Source organism: Venustampulla echinocandica (assembly GCF_003357145.1).
Source record: "Venustampulla echinocandica strain BP 5553 chromosome Unknown scaffold_14, whole genome shotgun sequence".
Classification (NCBI taxonomy): domain Eukaryota; kingdom Fungi; phylum Ascomycota; class Leotiomycetes; order Helotiales; family Pleuroascaceae; genus Venustampulla; species Venustampulla echinocandica.
Window position 1 is genome coordinate 354,778 of NW_022474219.1, and position 19,188 is coordinate 373,965.

Genomic DNA, 19,188 nt, shown 5'->3' on the forward strand with positions numbered 1-19,188 from the left:
GAAGATCGAAGTACTCTAGATGAAAATATACTTTTATTCCTCTCTATTATCCTAAGAATGGAAAGTACTCCGGCACCAAGAGTACTAGTTACTAAAATTGCTGAAAATACTCTACAGACTCCACCACCTCGACCAGTTCTCTTTACCCTGGATAACCTAGTTACTCCCACTACTACCGCTTCGCTAGAGCCCGGGACTTCACTTTACTGTCCGCGATCAACGTATAAGGAGATACAGTATTAATAATAGGTGGAAGAAGGTACTTTAATTCCAGGGCGGCAGGGGATTTAGGTAAAAGCAGCGCTTTAATATTAGTGGTCGACCTCCACGAGACCAGGGGGCCCTTACTAGCTAAGTCATGCTAGCCTTCGTATTGATCGATATGGGGATTTTCCGAGGAGATGGACCCTTTGCCCCATCAAATGGTGCCTCGCCGGATGTTCCGGGACCTGAGTCCGCGCTGCTAGTGACGTAATATTGCACCTGTGACGCCATGTTTCGAGCGCTAGGTGCTGGAACAGCTGTGGTGCAGGGATAGTGCGTTGGGGGGAGGGGGGGGAAATCCCTGTCGAAGAGTTTGAGACTGATCTATTACCTGTGCGATGTAAGCACTAAGCAATCACTAATTTGAAGTGCCGGTTTGAGCTTGCGGGAAGTTGGTCTTGGAATATTAGGGGTGTGATGGATCGGTTGGGTTTATGTGGATGGGATGGATAGCTCATGGAACTGTTTAAGTTTAAGCTAGATATAATTTTGTGTTCCACTTATTCGGTTTTCCACTTTACCCATTTACACGCTCGTCGTCGTCGTTTTTAGTGACAACATGATCGAGTCCGCCATCACCACCGCAATTGCGGCTGGAAAAGTACCAGTTGGTATCACGGCTGACTATCTCATGGAAAATAGAGATGCTAGCTCAATTGGCGGAATGCTGGCCGTTGCGGTCCTGGCTCTCTTGATTGTCTGCGCTCGTCTGTATGCGCGCCTCTCCATCTCGTCATTCGGACTCGATGACTCTCTAATTATCTTTACTGCCGTACGTTGTAACCCCATCATGCTATTACTCGTTCTTACACTCCAACAGGTCATCTACGTAACCTTTATCGGTCTCGGCATACAACTCCTCAAAATGGACTCTGGCCGACATATTGAATATATTCAATATGTCATGTCAAACGAAGTCGCCAATAAAACACAAGTGTATGATTTCGTTGCGCATCTCATATACACGACTGCTCTCTACGTGTGCCGCATCTCTGGTCTCGTCTTTTACAAGCGCCTGTGCGACCGACACAACACCCTCCTGCTCTGCGTCAGGGCCGCCTTCGTCTTCATGACTGTTGCGTACATCCCGCAAATGTTCCTCATCATCTTCCACTGTCTACCCGTCACCGGCTTATGGCCGTATGGTTGGCAACCCGAGCTTGACAAGTTCAAATGCATGCCCTGGGGCGTCGTCTACATCACGAACTCAAGCATCAGTCTTGTGAGCGACTTGGTGGTATTTGCGATTCCAGCCGCCTTGGTTAGTATGTTCAGGGCCAGTCTTATGATGAAGTTGAAATTGAGTTTGGTCTTATTTCCCGGTGTAATGTATGTTCGTCTCCCATCATCACCTTCGTGCATCCTGACTTTCTGCAGTGTCATTGTAATATCTTGTGTTCGGTTATACCTCGTCTTGGAGGGGTTAGTCGCCATCGATATCTCCTGGCCGTATGGGCCCATGTTAGCAATTGAATCCGCCGAGATTAGTGCCACGATGATTGCTCTGTCTGTCCCCGCTCTAAAACCTCTATTTGGCAGCCTATTCGCCAAGTTTACAAACTCCTACGAGAGCAAGAGTAAGGGAAATGGCAACTCGGTCGCACTGAGTGGGCGATTGGGGCATAGCCATAAAAGGTTAAAAGATGGTGGCGCCATTGGGAGTTTGAACGCGTATCAACAGGCTGCCAGCGAGACTACTATTCGTGGTGGAAAAGGCAACCAGCAGACGGGTAGTGATGATGACCTTCTCATGGGATCGGGCCCGAATCGAGACAAAAGTGTTAGAGTTACCACGACAGTCAAGCATGACACGAGTTATAAACGTTGAAAGTCGTCTGAGTCCTTTGCATCCTGTCGTTTCTATTATTCCGTAAGATAGAATATATACGTAAATTAACGATAACGACGAATTCTTCATTCGTCTTGCCATTCCTAACTCTATCGAACATTATATTTAAGATTTCCAAGTGGAAATCCAACTGGAATCCTGAAACAGCCATCTCCAAGGCCAATACTAAGTTGCGTGCTCGCCTCGATCTCGTTTGCTTAGATATTGGGTATTCAGAGAGTATTCCAGTACGGGCTTTCATCACCTTGATATGGCACTGCGATGCGGGAACGCAAGACGTCCGAACACACCAGCACTGAATCCATGCTGAAGCTAAGCGTAAAGTAGAATCCTCACGATGTCTAGATGGTATCATATGACAATCAAGTCGTTTTAGGATTGGGGTAGGCTAAATAAGTCAGTGGATGTCGAGTCAGCTTCGAGTGGAGCCTGTGTAGCAAGCCATCGGAATTGCCAGCTAGGTGAAGTAAATATTGACCACCGCGCGCTGCACGCGTAAACATAAACTAATCTAAATGTTATTTCTCTGTGGCGTTCCTTGTGATGGAAGACTATATTCCACATCGGCAGAGTAGTGCGACAAGGCACTATTCGCCAACCCCTCCGTATCTATATAATTTAGTGCACAAGCACGGGCGGCCCTCCTTGCCTTCGAAGACCCAGCTCCTCAGCGATTTACTTGCAACTGGTAAGCATATGACGAAGAATATCAGGATCTACTGAAGCGCTTTCGTTCGGCAACAATATGTTGGTACCAAAGCCGAAGAGCTCGCTGAGCTCTCCCATATCATGATCATTACCGATACCATGCACCCTTGCAGTATCTCGGATAGCGTTTGGCCTGGAACCCGCGAATTGCAACTGCTGCAAATTGGACACAGGGTGAGGCCTCTCATGTAGCGTCGGCAAGTCACTACGAAACTCGGGATATCTTTCAAAAATATCTGGCCCCATCGCCCAGTTTCGGAGGTCATAGATGCACTGGGAGAATGTGGGAGATATTGAGCAGAGGTTAGTGTCTGCTTGCCGCACATAGCAGTCGCGAAAACTTAGCGGCCAACGGATTCGAAGGCTTGAGCAAAGCACGTCATAAAAGGCATTGTCGCAATAGCTGTGTTCGGCGAAAATAAAACGTTCGCGAAGGCCAGGCCTATCAGAAAGACATACATAATCAGTATTGTTGGACATGCTCGTGAAAGGCCATCGGCTTACCATCCAAAGAAGTTGATGGCGTAGGGGTGGGCTAGATTCTGCGAAGGACTATACTGAATGGTTAGTAGAAAGAAAATGATCGGGCTTGTGTGCACTGTGAGGGTTCCTCGCCTGTTCATATACCACGTAGGGAGTCTGCTATATCTTTCCGGTGTCGGATTGTCGTGATACTGAAGAAGCAGATGCATAAAATACATGATAGCAAGTCTCTCGGTATCCGCACAAGTCAAAAACAAGGTTTCATCAATGTATCGCATGAGCTGCCACGCAAGAGGTACCTCTCGAGTTCGTTCTACGCTATCCCAACCCTCAATAATGGATATATATATATATATCTCTGATGGGTATATCCTCATTCATATCCTTGTCATCATGACTGAGAAAGCCTCGATACCGGAAGCTCAGCATCAGAACCTCGTTTATAAAGCGCCAAAGGTTGAAACACTTGGACGATGAAAGCGGATGACATGGACAGATGTGGGTCATGTTGGGAGCCTTGAGCCTAATGCGAAGAGCGGCGCAAGAAATGTCAGGCGGGTAGGAGTCCAGTCCCCGGCAAGAGCTCTCGCCGCCATTGCCGTCGCCATCGCCAAGTTCAGCGACATTCGCAGTCGAATTCTCTGTATCTGCCGTCATGGAGGTGTTACCCTCTGAGCTGTTCACGGCGGCCGAAACGACAGAATTCACATCAGGTGTGCCAGACGATGCCCATCCTCCTTCCGACTCAACGGGAGGACATCCCAAGCCATCTTGGGGAACCATTGTGAAGCTCGGAGTCCTCTCCTTCGACACGCCGCCAGTTTCTAAAAGCCATCGTCCGGAGTCCTGTAGCTGTGAGGAGCGATGGCTAGCAATGATTTTTTCCAGACTCTTGAGCGTGCCGTCCAACCTGACTCGCTCTGCCACGGCCTGATCAAGCTTGGCCATGAGCGTGGCCGCAGAGGCGTCAATGTCGCCTTTCTTGAAGTCTTCCAGCTGGGCCTCGAGCTCTGCTATGCGCGACTTGGTGCGCTAACGAGCCTTGCGCTGGCTGCGCCGGTCTATCTCTCTTTTCTTGAGGACCTTGTCTGGGACGCCATCTTTGTCGACTAGTTTGAGGCTGCGACGGCTTCTAGTATCTTTTGGCGGCGCGTTGCGTGACCCAACCATGTGGACGCTGATGGTGATGATGATGATGATGATGATGATGACTTTGGTGACAGTGGGCGTGTGGTGTGGTTGAAGTGGAGAATCTGGGGAAAGAGAGACACTCTAGGGGAGAGGAGGTAGCGGGTGCTGTTGCTGTTGGCCAGGAGTGGGTTAGCCAATGAGGATTATGGCATAATGGCATAATGGCGGTATCAACCCGCAATGGGGAATAAAGCGATTATAATCATGTTAGGTATTGGCTTTTATCAGGCTCCGCACGGAGGCATTGACGTCAAATACGGAGTATGGAGTATTGGTTCATTCCTAGGCTAACGGCCATACCAAGACTAGTGGCATCTTCCTCCATACCGTAGGGTACTACTAATATATATATATATATATCAATTACTAGTACCACTACTATGGGGAGGCAAGAAGGGAAAGATGAAAATTGGTGGCCCTGGGGCAGGAAATAAGCTGCCCAAGCACCCTCGCCGAACCTCGAACGCGCCTACAACGGTCCTTGGGTCAATGTGCTAGAGGACTGTGGCCTAACCTGGACCGAGCCTAGACCCTAAAATAAGACAGTTGGGCAAGTGATAGCGAGGATTTCTTTAATAGCTTGCAAAGTTTCTGTGTCAACAGTAATATGTTCCTAGAATAAACACATAGAAATTACAGCTATTTAACGTTAATGAAAGTTCAAGTGTTATTATCAAGTCCATATTTGCAGGTCGTGGAAGGGAGGGTCGATCGATCCTACAAGTACCACAGCCAGATTCCTCTTTGCGTCGGGACCGCATGGCAGCCTTGATTCCGATTCCGTTACTACTGGTCTACCGCGACATTCAAGATACGAGACATTTACAATGGACTTAACTGGAGCTGTGGGACCAGGACATTTTCCGAATATTGTCACTGCCGATACACGGGGACTGTACAAGACACCGACAAAGCTGACCACGATTTCCTCCTGCTCTCCACGGAGCTCTCAAGATCGTAGCCTTCGTTGGGCTTATGCCGATTGGGATTTTAGTATTGAGGGTCATGGATAACGTGAAATGGCATGCTCTAAATCAGACTGTCGCTGCTACTGTGGCTCTTATTGGGCTGTTCGTGGGTATCTACCGTGGTACGATGTATGACAGGGTACGTTGGCTTTTTAGCTATAGCTCCAGCCTGCTTATATCTTGACAGTCGCGAAACTTCAACTCCGCGGATCGAATATTCGGCCTGGATATTATAGTTGCCATGGTTGCCTAGTTTATCCTTGGATTCATGCACCATAGGATCTACAAGAAAACTTTAGCTCCTACAAAGCTTGCGCCGTTTCATATCTGGCTTGGGCGTCTTGTTGTCCCAGCAGGTGTAGCAAATGGATTCCTGTCAGTTCAGTGTGGAAACCCCCCCGGAATCAAATGGCTGACACGCAACAGTGGTTTCCCTTTAGCCTTGAATCCTAAATATAATTAGCTACTCTTTAGGATCACATTGCTTGTTTTCTCTCGCCATCCCCGTCCTCAAGGACACCCCACATCATACGGGCCCTGCGCCCCCACATTCGGGCCAACCCCATTCTTCCACCCCAACCTCACCAGCGTCTCGCGCTCCGGGCCGTACCGCGGCCACCCATACTTCGTCAACCCCTCCGCCGGGTCCCTCGCAAACATCCCCCACGCGCCCCGGAGATAAATCCCCATCCGCACCAGATCCCCTCCCACCTCCGCTCCATTCGACATGGCGGCCACCGTATCGAAAAGAGGCAGCACCTCACTGGCGTGGTACGCTCTGCTCGGCGGCTCGGTGGTGAGCGCCAGCTCCGGGAAATCCCCAAAGTACCGGTAGCGATACGTCGGCTGGTGTGCGGCGACGCTGGCGTTGGCGCGTGCGCCCGCGGGGCACGTGAAGGTGTATAAGTTGAAGCCCTCCCAGGCGGCGTCGGGGAGGTACTGGTTGAAGACCGCGCCCATCGTCCGGTGGTATCCCGCTTCGTAGTCGGTGCTCCCGATAAGCAGGGGCAGTTTGGCGAAGGTGCCGGCGGCGAGACGGGCGGGGTAGTCGGAGAAGACGGTCACCTCGTCGATGGTGGGCCAGAAGAAGGCGGAGCCGTACGGCTGGTTGATGAGGGGGATGGCGGCGGTGATGGCGGCGGTGTCTTTGGAGCGCATACACTTCATCTGGGTCGCGGCGGAGGTGGTGTTGTCACCGCAGCCGAGGGTGGAGGTGACGGTATACCAGCTTTCGGCAGCAGTCTCCGCGGTGAAGGCCCCGAGCCCGGTGGTTCCGGATTGCATGATCAAACCGGCGACGAGGGGCGACGAGGGATAGGCAAAGGAGTAGAGGTCGATGGCGCCGCCGCCCGCGGATTGCCCGAAGAGGGTGATGCGGGACGGGTCGCCGCCGAAGGAGCGGATGTTGGAATGCACCCATTCGATGGCGAGGCGTTGGTCGAGCAGGCCGAGGTTGGTGGGGTAGCCCGGGGCAGAGGGGAAGCCAAAGATGTTGATGCGGTAGCTAGGCGTGTTAATGTGGGAGAGGGAGAGGGAGGGAGGGAAAGGGGGGGACGTACTTGATAGTCACAACAATAACGTCTTCCTGGTCCGCGATATACTGGCCATCGTAAATCGGATTCGAGGACGACCCGATGGTATCTCCCCCGCCGTAAATCCAGAGCAGCACCGCCTTGCCCTGCTCCCCAAACTGTGGCTTCGTCCAGACATTCAGCGTGAGGCAGTCTTCGCTCGAGCCGGGATAGCCTTGCAGCAGATCGTCGAGGGCGGCGCGCCCGGAGGCGGTAAGGTTCTTGCCATGTGTGTCTGGCGGGGTGGCGCCGCCGAAGACGTTGGCTTGGGGACAGGAGTGGCCCTGGGGGGGAGTTCGTGCTTAGTTTATTTAGGTCCTGCAAGGGGGGAAATCGAGGGGGGGTGCGTACGAATTGAGAGCCGTCGATGTGTTGATGGCTGTGATAGGGCTTTGGAGGTGCAAAGCGCAGATTCCCGAGGGGGGGTTGGGCGTAGGGGATCCCGAGGTAGGTGGATACGTTTTGGGCGGAGGAGGCGGCATGCCCTGAGACGGGGCCGCTTTGGGTGCGGACGGTTTGCCCAATGACCCAGTGCTTTTGATCGTCGGCCAACGGCGTGCAGCTTGTTGGAGGGGAGAGACAGAGAATGCCGGGGAGGAGAGCTTCACAGAGCTTCATCGTGGCGGTCTATTGTGTCTGGAGAAGGGGAAACGGGGAATTGGGGGATGGGGAAACGGTTACAAGAGCGAGCTTTCTTCGACAATACTGCGCAGGGTCCATCTCGGTATATATGTTGCGGGTCACCGGCCACTGACGATTTTATGTTCATGTTGATGGGGCGGTGATTGCTTACCCGACTCCATCAGACTTACGTCGTAAATACGAAAGACATATATGGGCACTTCGCATTAGAGAGACTACGGGAGTATGTATGCTTAGGCTCCGTTCGGGTCGAATATTGCCGCTCCATAATTTGGTGCCTTGGCAGAACTTAGAATATGGTGGCGCAATAATATTCGGATGAATATGGACCTCCAAAGCACCTAACTTTGTACAGTATGGTTAGCTAGCATGCTAGTGTTTTTTTTTTAACTATGTTTGCCTCCAACTTGTTAGAAACTCGCTGATATATAACTATTAATACGCCCTATAAGCTTACATTGTAATATAAGCCAATTTATCGATTCTATAGAGCATAGGATGCCCCTATCTACTGTTACGAACAGGTCACAGGAGCGGGAGAGCTCCCAGGGTGATAGCTCCTAGGAGTCGCAACACTCCTAGGACGGCAGTAGCTCCCGGGGCTGAGCTTATGTGGCACTGTGTGGTAGAAGAGTCCTGTTAAGCCAGGAATAATGAGGGTTGGAGTGGTAAGTGCCGGGTGCGACTCATGTATTCGACCAACTCCACTCGATGCCGTCTCCCTAACCTCCAACACCTTCGGCTATCCATCAACAACTTTTGGGCAAAAGCCACTCAGCCGGCACTTTGCCTATAATACAGGACAGCTCCCATGGGATTAGTTAGTTAGTCAGGCAATTTAATCACAATCATTCCACCCCAAATAATTAGTCGTCACTGCAATAAGTCCTGTTACGCCATGAAATAAGGCTCTCCGCAGACGAGGCACGACGACAATGATGCGAATATAATTTTCCAGGTAGCCGGGTCAGGAGTGCTCGGGAGTGCTCACAGTATATGGCTGATGCGAAACCTTAGAAACTTTCGATGTTTAACACGGAGTCTGGATTGTTTGAAGTCAAGGTAAGTTAGTTGCCTATCATTTTTCTCGTCACGACGGGTTTCGTGCTGCGCAGTGACCGCAGTGACGGACGTTAATACGCCTTTTATAAACTTTTCAGGTATTAAAAGGGTTCTAGAAAGGGGAGGTTGTTTTTATTGCTGCTTGCGCTTTATCACCTCATAGAACGATGACCGCCGAGGAATAACAGGAATATTTGTAGAAATTCTACTTACTTGTTTAACTAATAATACATGTTAAAAAGCCTTTCAATAGGAGAGGTATGTTTGAATAGTGTTGTCCTAAAAAGTTCTTGTAGCGAGGAAGCTTGAGCGAGTTGATGTAGAAGGGCAGAAGTGCTCGGCTCAAGGTTTTACTTTGAGTAGGCAATATCCGCAGCCTATCCACATCCACCTAAAAGCACACGACTAGAAGAGAGGATCCAAATGATAGATTTGGGGCTAAAACAGCTTATGTCTCCATCTTACTCTACCTCGGCATGGTAGGTTTCTCTCCACCCAGGGACGGACGTTATATTAGATATTCCAGGCAACCGGTACCCCATCTATCAAACCCTAACAACGCACCTACTATAAATTGTCGTGCTTGTTGCTATACATAAAATACTGCGAGGAGATTTTTAGCTGAGAGTGTAGTAGTATATAGCTGCTTCCTGGGTAGGAAGAGCCTCCTCATAAAATAAGCTTGAATATTGGTATTTACGGTAATAAAGATATATCTGGCTTCGTTAACAATAAGATCTGTTAAGCCCGGTTGGTCAATATTTTCGATTGACTAATCGTAGTAAGCTCGACAAATACCCCAGAAAAGAAAGTAGAGAGTGTCATCAGTCCTCGCAGCGAGAGGTTCCCTAACTGTAGAAGCGGCACTGAGGCTGTGATATTGGAGAGTGGGCGCCTGTTTAGAACGATACCCAGGTTGTGATTCACGCAACCGGGTACTATATAGAAAAAATACTACAAAGCAGAGCAACAAAGTCCTCCAAGAAGGAGACTTCGTGTCGAAACATCCAAAGCCGGGCTTTATCGGCCGACGATCGGCCTTTCCCCGGCACCTAGGCTACGTTAGTATATAATATCTTGACGAGTTAAGAGGTATACTAAAGAGACTCTGATTTCAGAGTCGGAAGCCCTACGCAAGATAACCTCCGTTGTAAATCGTGTTCAGATATTATCCTTCCGTGGGAATAGAACCCTAGAAATTACTTCGAAGGAGCTCTTACTACTTGATTAATCTCTACAAGCGATTAACTAAGGCAGGGCAGTGAATTCACTTAATCCTTCCGTACGAAGTGAGTCGACTAGATCTAAGAGTTGAATTTGTTCAGCTATTCGAAGGCTGTCTACAGAATATAATACTTAGATTGTCGCTATAATACGATTACTATAATTTCAAGGAATAAAGCTAGTAGGAGAGAGATAAAGATAAGGAGATTACTTTATAACAAAGGTTAGAGGTTATCGAAGAATAACCCATCTATTACGTTCAAGATTTGAGATAGGTCGCTGATCTGCTCCAGAAAAGAAAGAAGCAAGGGGTGTAGGAGTACAAAATAAAGGTTTAGGTAGGTAAGTTAGTAAGTAGTAAACTGAGCCTACACGCTATATAGTACTCTATATATAGTATATAATCGATTATTACAATTGTCGAGTAATCACAATATCCCTTCTCACTGCTACTCTTGTAGAGCCCCTGTTAGAGTGGCAAGTAACGGCATAGCCGCAAGGGCGAATATATCTTGATATAGCGACTGAAGTTTTAGCGTAGTGGAAAGATCATAAGCCCTCTGAGAGGCATAGATAGGATTGGGAATATTTGGAATTTGATAGTAGAGAGATTTAAGATGAGGTATAAATGCCAAATGCTCGGGTTTCAGATACAAGAAATTTGAGGTTTCAAGGCATAAGTATTCCTCCGGTTTCTCAGTGCACGCGGACTTAGTAAGCCTCAACATCTACAAGATGGCTTTCTAGGTCCACATCGTAAGCCTCAATGTTATGTAGCAAAACAACGCCCGAGTGGGCTGACCGTTTTGGAGCAGTGTTCTATCCATTGGCTACTGGTCCACCTGTGGAGGAAGCTTATTCGCCACTGGGCCGGACCATATTCCATCGCGTACGTATCGCGGGCCGAGTTCTGCCAGGGAACTTTTTGAAGATCCAGCCCCAAGACGTGCCCTCTTTCTTGTATACTAGTAAGCACTGCTCGTCTAGGGCTGGCCATCGGCTATCCTTGCTCGTCCTCAAACAGCTCTGTTCGTCCTCGCTCGAATATCCGCCACTATTACTACTAGACTTAGAATCGCTATCGCTCAAACCACTATCATCGCCGCTGCTCGACGGCCTACTCCTTCGCGATGCAAGGGCCTTAGTATCCAAAGCTGTGCTATGTTGGCGCCGGGTACGTGTTATATCGACTTGGTCACGGCCTGCCCCCGCGGCATTTACCACCGTCGCTCCGCTAGATGAGGGCTGGGATGATGTATGCTGGCTGAAGCTAGTCGAGAGGAACGAATCTTGTTCTATCGGCTTGATCGTGAAAGCGTCAATCCTCCCAGCATGGCCGATACTTTCAATGAGTCTAGTAAACTGGCCGAAAGAGACACCTCGCCTGTCACAACCATCTCGGATCACCGCCGTAAAAGAGCAGTAATATGCGGAGTATAGGCAGGTAAGTACAATAGAATTGTGCAAAACCGTCACCTAGGCGCTCACCCTAACACGCTGCTTTTAGCGAGATGAGGGTGACAGTATAAGTGAGTGGCTACTAGTATAATTACATTATACTATAGAAAGTCCTATAGGAGGAGTCCCCAATTTATCTTATAAAGTCTTACTAAAGTAATACGCTGATTTTTCTATTACGAAAATACTTATAATAATAGTAATAGAATAAGACTTACTGGAGTTTATAGTATCTAATTACTTCTAAGTCGATAATATAATATATTAATAGAATAAGCATCTACTAAATTACTAGATTAGTATTAGTATATAGTATAAAGGAGTAGAATATACTAGGCTAGTCGGTATACAGAATAGGTAACACATTACACTTTGACTACCTTCCTTGCGAAATATACTAGAGATAAGCTCTAATCTCAAAGCCTTCGATCTTAGAGCTTTAATCCAAATATATTCTCGTTATTATAACTCTATACAAGATATACTCTACGACACTACGCTTACCTATACACTCAACCAAGGCGTTCCGTATAGGGAGCAAATAGTGCTCCAATAGGCAGCGCTTGAACCAATGTATACTCGCTGCTTTGGTAGGGACAGGAGCAGATATCTGTAGAATGTGTTATTATTTCTGCTCGGCGGTTGTTCTCGTTGACAGTAATGAATGTTAAAGCGGATTGGGCTAGAGTGAACGATATGACCGTCTCTTGACGTCCAAGTAGACTTGTGTCAAGTAAAAGCACACCGGCTAGTAGAAGCTCACCCTCTGGTAAAAGTACACCACTGTATTTCTGACTTGCGGGGGAGATATCATAAGAATGATTAATTTCTAGACAAATAGGAGGAAGAATGAGGTTATAAAACACTGGAAATGATGCTCCACATACAAGATGGTCCACCACCTGACATCAGTGTCTCTCCTATCAAGCTTCCCTGCTAAACCACCATCATCAAGAAGGCTACCGAACATTGCGGCTTCACACAAATAATTCACCTGCCACGCGTGATGATTCGCATGAGCTATAAGCCAAGCCATCTCATCTACCAACCCAAGAGAATAGGTCTTCGCCATCACTAAACGTTAATCTCATCCTCACGCTCCTGACTCACCTCGCCTTTCAGTATATATTCCATCGGAGTTGTTACTAGACAACTCCAGAGTTCTGCCAACACATTTTCAAGCTTGTTTCCTTTCACAACTCTTCCAACCGCATCACAAGGATCCCCACCATTGCAACTATTCTTAAGAGGTCTACTAAACCCCGTCGTCCTTAGATTTTCGCCAAACGCCTCATCAAAATCAGCCTCCTTCTGCTCCACCCTCTCCTTCCTCACCATCCTGTACCCAAGCAAAGCTCTCCTAAAAACCCAGTGCCTATCATTCTCAATATGCCACGTATACAACATCCCACACAACTTGGCCCCCGGCTCCATCCACCTCTCACAAAACATCCTAGCCGCAATGCTCGCATACGCGTCATACACCCTCCTCAAATTCTCCTCTGACACAATTCCAGAATCTAAGACATCGGCAGTGTTGAGGATCGAATTCATTATTTCGGAATTCATGAGGTCGGAGCCGACGTCTATTACATCCGTGCCCGGACAGCTGAACATGATGCCCGACATAGTTGTTGCGGGGTCGAAGCCTCGAACTATGGCTTCGGAGGCCAATCCTAGAAGACTGCTTTCGCAGAAAAATACCATCTGTGCAGTTCTTCTGTCGATTTTTGCTATTTTCCCACCTAGTTTGGATTTAAGTTGGGTTTATAGCTCAATCTTGCGTTTGATATATCGCATTCCTATCTCCGCCGCCTTTCTTCGTTCGTAGCCAGCAGGAGAAGCTATAGCATGTGGATTGGCCAATTCATTTTTGACGAGATCTTCGAATAAGGGGAAGACTTTTTGGTATCCGTGTTCGTAATAAAATATCATATCGACGCAGTAATTCGAAAACAGAACCCGAGAATCATAGGCTCCGATTAGCATATTCGCCATTCCGCAACCGAATAAGGACCCATTTGTCAGAAGAGGCTCAGGCCAGGATTCTACGTTGAGGATTCTCAAGGCTGAGGGCGAGGCTCGTTTTATGCCGTCCCCTTTAGAGGGAAGGATGTTGCCAAGCGCGTGCTGAGTCTCTTTCCATTTTAGGAGAGAGGGGGAGAGAGAGGGGGAAATGAATGTGGTGGCTTCGGAGGATGAGGAGATATCGTTGAATACGCGGTTGATGTATTGGAGGGCGGTGGTGGTGAGTGATTCCAGAGATTCTAAGCTGCCGTCCCCAATAAGGTGGCGTGCTTCGGTGTATCCCGAATGGAGGGAGAAGGTGGGTGAAATTCTAGGGTCGTAGCCTTCGCCCCAGAAATAAGGTATGTTCAAGCTGTTGAGAATTAATGATGGAGAGGGTTTGATGGCTGGTGCTATTTGATAGAGTTCATAGCCGTTCTCGGCTGGAGTTGGGGCTTGGACGGTATTTTTGCCGGGCTGAATATCCTCCATGATTGATTGTGAATCTATATGTTATAGAGAGATAAGTTGCAGATAGAAAGACGATGACGGCTCTTGGATAAGATGGATGTCCTTTGAAACTTGCGAAATTAGCTCACCTAAAAGAGTCTAAGGTTTACTACCCTTGATTATGAGCTTAGACTATCACTGCTGCTCTTTGCTGTTTGATCGAAAGTGTGCTAGGGTACAGCTGAAGTAAAACAGGGAAGTAGGGAGAGCACCATCATAAATACGGTATACTCTACCATTAATCAACGATGCCCCATATTCATAAGTCTCGGATTACTTGCACTTTGGGTTGTGAGTGGCTTATCCAGGCAATGGATTTTCCAGGCAGCGATATCTACTTAGACTTCTCAAAACCACTATTGGCTACTAACTCCCTGCCTCTAGTAATATATATTATAGAGCAGTAGCGTGGGCTGTTGTAGTGGTGTGGTGGCGTGGCTAGTTAGTGGTGGCCCGAGTTGTCTAGAGCCAGGAAAGAAAGCCACTATAGTCCTCAAGTTCGACTCAGAGGCGAGGGTCCGCTGCTGTGTTGAAGAATGAACGGACATCGGGATCTATGAGATAGTGATTAATAGGTTATTGGTACAAGAGGAATTGGATAGCTACAGAATAGTACAGATCATATCGATATAGTAGCTAGGTTTGTAACCTGTTTTCTAGGCTTTATATCTTCTTGTTTCTCTAGTCCTAGGTTCTTTTTAAATAGTTCTTTAACTAGGATCTCTAGTTTAGCTAATTTCTTAGCGGCGTGGAATGCGAGAATGCGTATGGAACGTAGAATGGAGGGTTGCTTAGTGAGTCACAGACCGGATTTCTCGTTACGGGGACGTAGTACAAGCTACAGTACAGAGGTACAGAGGATAACAACAACATTACTCCGTATTATTGCACAATTTCTTCTGCCCTTGGTTATGCACTTGCAATGTCGTGGATGATGGATGATGCGGTTGCCGAGCCCGGGAGCCCAGACGGAGCTCAGACTCCCAGAGGGCCGCAGACAGCTTGATGGCCAGGTGGTGTCGAATCTGGGCAAAGATCACCCCCAAGCACACATTGGCCAGCTACAGTCCATCACTTCTCAACTTCTCATGCCGAGTAACCGTGGTCTTCGAAGTACTCAAGTATAGTTGCACTTGCCAACCAACAATCAACAAAACTGCGAAACTGTGCAAAGTCCCCAGCCACGGGCTACGGAGTCTTGGGCCCGGAAAGGCCCAGAAGCTCCCGCCCCTCAGAAAAGAATGCTCGGCTGATGACAACGGCTGCATCAACAAGAGCGGCGATAAGAAGGGAACTAGTATTGTTTTTGTGTAGTGTTAGACATGACACGATGTCGATATAGACACTGGACACTGGACAGTAGTAACAGTATCACATACAGGGTACGAAGCAAGGAGATCGCTGGGAAGATCAGACACCGGCGTAAACATGGAAAAGAAGTCATATGAGCTCGCATATGCAGTGTATCTGGATTGTGCTGCCACTACTTCGTACTCGAGTACCACGTACTGTCTGGTATCAAGCTGACCACCCGCTTACGTCGATAGATTGGGTAGATTGGAGCGCCCGCTGTGTTCCACACTTCCCTCGTATGAACATCTTGGAGCGAGGTGGTAGGTAATAACGAACCTGGCGATTGTCAAAAAGATTCTAATAGGAAAAAAGCCATTGCTGGATGTGTTGTGTCTATCCCCCTCAGGTCAAGCGACGATCAGCGCCTTCATCCCAGAATCCCCTCATAACGCTGCGCGGTCCTTAATTCTCCACCTCCCAGTATCTGGATTTTCAGTAACTTTGTCTTCCTGCTCCAATTTCCAGAGGATCTGCAAGACGCCCCCGTTAGCTGGCAGGTGGAGATTCTCGGGCACATCTTTGTATACGATCTTAACAATTTCCAGCGAAGTCCACTCGTTTGCATCTCCCGCGTCCGCACCTTGCGAAGAAGGCCTAGACGACTTCAAAACTTGGATCACTTGATCCTCGCGCTGTTGTCGATGCCGTATATATTCGGAGATTTTCTTTGGCCCATCGTCAACCACTGGGCCATGCCCAGGGTACGCTCGACCACGAAACGCGCTGCTCATGTTCGCCAGGCTATTTAAATAAACACTCAGATCTTCGAATACCGCAGTCCCATGGCCTAACACATTGTCGCCAGTGAACATGGCATCTTCTTCCTCTAAAACGAGAGCCATATGATCTTGGGTATGGCCGGGCGAGTAAACGGCGCGCAACGATGCGCCATCCACTTGGAATCGTTGGCCATCCTCGATATCCCGCTGACCCTCGTCTGGCTGGTTTTTGTAAATGATTGTTCTCGGCGAGAATTCCAGTAGATGCTTGATGCCTCCTACATGGTCATGATGCCAATGCGTAATAACAGCCTCGGAAATAGTGGCATTCTCGTTCTGCAGCGTCTCCTTCAACGACGCAATCCAGGCCGGTTTCCCCTCTCCCGTATCAATGAGAAGCCGCCGCCGCCCTGTACCGACGAGGTAGGTATTTGTGCCTAGTATGCCGCGAATCAGACATTGTGCAATCTTCGAGACTTTGGGACCGAGATGGTTTATTATTACCTTGGAGAGTGAACTGATTTGCGAGCATTAGCCGGAACTTCTTTCTATGCCATACACTGGTTTCGGGCTTACCTTGCCCGGATTTCCTGCTAAAATGCGAATTACGGTTGAGCTCAGTCTTTCCACTTCGCGCAATGGGGCTAGTTGGGTAGCCATCATGAATTTATTATTGTCGTGATATATTGGTGGTTATTGTTGATTATTATTGTCTTGATATTGTAGATATTGTCTTGATATTGTACTCTGCGGAGTCTCGCAATAGGGCCTCGGCTTGACAATTGCGTCGGGGTTCTGCCGTGGGTCGCCGCCCCGAAACTGTCGGGGCTTTCTTCTGATCTCACCAAGCTCCAAGTCTCGAAGCCTTCCCTCCGTCACTGTGGAGTGGAGCTGAACAGCAGCAGCAGGGGAAGCAACATATCTCGTCGACCAACGATTTCAGCATCAGGATGAGCAGCAATATGCCTTCATCCAGGCCAACAACCCCAGCAACACCTGCATCTCCCAAGACATTCAAAATCAAAGAGCCACAGCCCGGCGTGCCACTTTTTGGATGTGGTAAGTCACCTAATAAGCTTGATGGAAATCGTGTTCTCAGCCTTGTAGGTCCTCTGCTAATCTGCCCAAAATCCAGAGCACATGCAGATGCTTTTAGGGTCCTCTGCGCCGGATCGTATGAACCGTACTATCCAAAACTACAGGACATGTCTCCGTGTCATATTCGAGAATACTCCCATTGTCCCGCAGACCTCCAAGACCCAGAAGGGGCAGCCGTTCACTTCTCTCACTCCGAACTACCTCTGCCTACAGTGTTCCGCCACCACAACCGAACAAGGCCGCATTGAACATGGGACGGAGACTTGCCATAGGTTCTGTAAGGCAATTGGCTATCTTGGCAGATATATTTACTGAGCATTTTAGATGTCGAATCGAGAAATGGCTGTTTGTTCTGCCAGATGTGCGACGACTTTATCTGGGATCCTACTTTGGAGGACTTGAGGTTGCGCAAATCTGGCAAGGGATCATTCAGTAAGTGGCAAAATCAACTCATATTTTCCATGCCCATTGCAGACTTTGGGAGTTTCCTATGGATTATTTTGGATGCTAACCGCTGGAATTAGCCCGAAAACGAAAACTCGATGACCTCTTCACCGATCCCGTCAAGGAAGACCCGAGATTTATATCGACAAACACTGTGGAAGCGCCTTGCCGTGCGAGCGGTATTAGGGGGATCTATAATATGGGGGCCACCTGCTACATGAACGTCATCCTCCAATGCTTCGTCCATAACCCGCTGCTCCGGAACTTTTACCTCGGGGACGGACACCAAAGTGGCGAATGCTCATACAAAAATTGCATGAGTTGCGCGATGGATGATATGTTCCAGGATTTCTACGCTCAAGAGACAACGACAGGTTATTCAGCTTCCAATATCCTTGCGAGCTTCTGGCTTTCGAAGCGTAAGGCCTATGAAGAGCTGGCTAGCAACAAGGAGCAAGATGCCCATGAGTTTTTCCAATTCCTCACAGAGGAACTCCATGAAATAAATGGCGGTGGAAAGCTAGCAGAGCGCGAGAGCAGTCCATCGTCAAAACGAGTTAAAGGAGACAATGACCCTGGTTGCAAATGCATTGTGCACCAGACATTTTATGGCAAGCTCCAGAGTACCATTACCTGTCAGGCCTGTGGAGATGTCAACACATCTGTCGAGTCTTTTCTTGATTTGAGTTTAGGTCTGGATGTGCTATCCAAGAAAAAGAGCCTCAAGGGATCGTCGGCTTTAAGTCTGCAACGATGTCTTGATGAGGAATATATCAGGCCGGAGCGCTGCGAGTATACCTGCCACCAATGTGGTACACAGGAAGCAAAGAAACAGTTGAGTATCAAGAGCTTACCGAATGTTCTTTGTATACAGCTAAAGGTCAGTGCATTTTCCGTTTACTTGCTATCACTGCCCGAACGTGCTCAGTGATAGCTTAATCTTGTGACTTGGATCTGCTGAGATAATACAATTTATCTCATTTCATATACCATTTAGCTGTCATACTTACAGAGGACTGTTGCTTACAACTTTGGACACAGCGATTCAAACAAAATAACGGCCTCGCATCTAAGATTGATACTAAAGTATCCTTCCCACTCAAACTTGAGATGTTCCCTTTCACAAATCGCGCAAGAAGCCAGGATTCAAAGCAAAACTACGAATTAGCTCGATCCTGCACGTATGATCTTCAAAGTGTTGTCGTCCACGTCGGTAATCTTGAAACTGGTAAGCTGATTCTTTACGTCGCCTCTATCATTTCATACTAACATACTAGGCCATTACGTCTCATACTCTCGAGTGGGGAACCAGGTAAGTTGGCCCCCTTCCCTCTCTACCCATATCACCTATTAACACGCGTCTCCTAGTGGTTCAAATTCAATGACCATAATGTCACATTAGCATCAAAGTCACAAGTTCTAAACGAACAGGCGTTTCTCTTATTTTATGTAGTCCGGTCACTAGCATAGTAGGCGCATGTATGCATTATTTCAAGGAGGGGTAGGATAGGTCAGGGCCTGGACCTGGGCATTTGAAGGCGTTAGGGGTAGCGTAGAGATCACACATATCACCTTTCTATATTTATACCCAATTCAAAGGCACCGTAAAACCATCAGCGAGCAATCATTTTCTGCAA

General features: G+C 48.1%; 7 protein-coding genes across 7 annotated transcripts; 2 read left to right on the forward strand and 5 right to left on the reverse strand.

Moving 5' to 3' along the window:
- Positions 1-823: 823 nt before the first annotated feature.
- BP5553_10308 (Uncharacterized protein) lies at positions 824-2,092 on the forward strand (the record flags this gene model as incomplete). The annotated part of the gene is made up of 3 exons (XM_032018931.1): positions 824-1,036; positions 1,085-1,593; positions 1,642-2,092. The coding sequence occupies 3 exons, from the start codon at positions 824-826 to the stop codon at positions 2,090-2,092; spliced, it is 1,173 nt and encodes a 390-aa protein (XP_031864955.1).
- A 696-nt stretch (positions 2,093-2,788) lies between these two features.
- On the reverse strand, positions 2,789-4,474 carry BP5553_10309 (uncharacterized protein; the record flags this gene model as incomplete). The annotated part of the gene is made up of 4 exons (XM_032018932.1): positions 2,789-3,263; positions 3,326-3,373; positions 3,771-4,336; positions 4,388-4,474. 4 exons carry the CDS (start codon positions 4,472-4,474, stop codon positions 2,789-2,791), a joined length of 1,176 nt encoding a protein of 391 aa, XP_031864956.1.
- A 1,499-nt stretch (positions 4,475-5,973) lies between these two features.
- BP5553_10310 (Carboxylic ester hydrolase) lies at positions 5,974-7,652 on the reverse strand (the record flags this gene model as incomplete). The annotated part of the gene is made up of 3 exons (XM_032018933.1): positions 5,974-6,967; positions 7,023-7,318; positions 7,386-7,652. The coding sequence occupies 3 exons, from the start codon at positions 7,650-7,652 to the stop codon at positions 5,974-5,976; spliced, it is 1,557 nt and encodes a 518-aa protein (XP_031864957.1).
- Positions 7,653-12,494: 4,842 nt separating this feature from the next.
- BP5553_10311 (uncharacterized protein) lies at positions 12,495-13,127 on the reverse strand (the record flags this gene model as incomplete). The annotated part of the gene is made up of 1 exon (XM_032018934.1): positions 12,495-13,127. The coding sequence occupies one exon, from the start codon at positions 13,125-13,127 to the stop codon at positions 12,495-12,497; it is 633 nt and encodes a 210-aa protein (XP_031864958.1).
- Positions 13,128-13,187: 60 nt separating this feature from the next.
- Positions 13,188-13,919, reverse strand: BP5553_10312 (uncharacterized protein; the record flags this gene model as incomplete). Its single annotated transcript, XM_032018935.1, has 1 exon — positions 13,188-13,919. The coding sequence occupies one exon, from the start codon at positions 13,917-13,919 to the stop codon at positions 13,188-13,190; it is 732 nt and encodes a 243-aa protein (XP_031864959.1).
- A 1,754-nt stretch (positions 13,920-15,673) lies between these two features.
- BP5553_10313 (Metallo-hydrolase) lies at positions 15,674-16,669 on the reverse strand (the record flags this gene model as incomplete). Its single annotated transcript, XM_032018936.1, has 3 exons — positions 15,674-16,446; positions 16,514-16,526; positions 16,586-16,669. The coding sequence occupies 3 exons, from the start codon at positions 16,667-16,669 to the stop codon at positions 15,674-15,676; spliced, it is 870 nt and encodes a 289-aa protein (XP_031864960.1).
- Positions 16,670-16,971: 302 nt separating this feature from the next.
- BP5553_10314 (Ubiquitinyl hydrolase 1) lies at positions 16,972-19,021 on the forward strand (the record flags this gene model as incomplete). The annotated part of the gene is made up of 7 exons (XM_032018937.1): positions 16,972-17,068; positions 17,145-17,384; positions 17,432-17,539; positions 17,632-18,431; positions 18,593-18,779; positions 18,829-18,863; positions 18,920-19,021. The coding sequence occupies 7 exons, from the start codon at positions 16,972-16,974 to the stop codon at positions 19,019-19,021; spliced, it is 1,569 nt and encodes a 522-aa protein (XP_031864961.1).
- Positions 19,022-19,188: the final 167 nt, after the last annotated feature.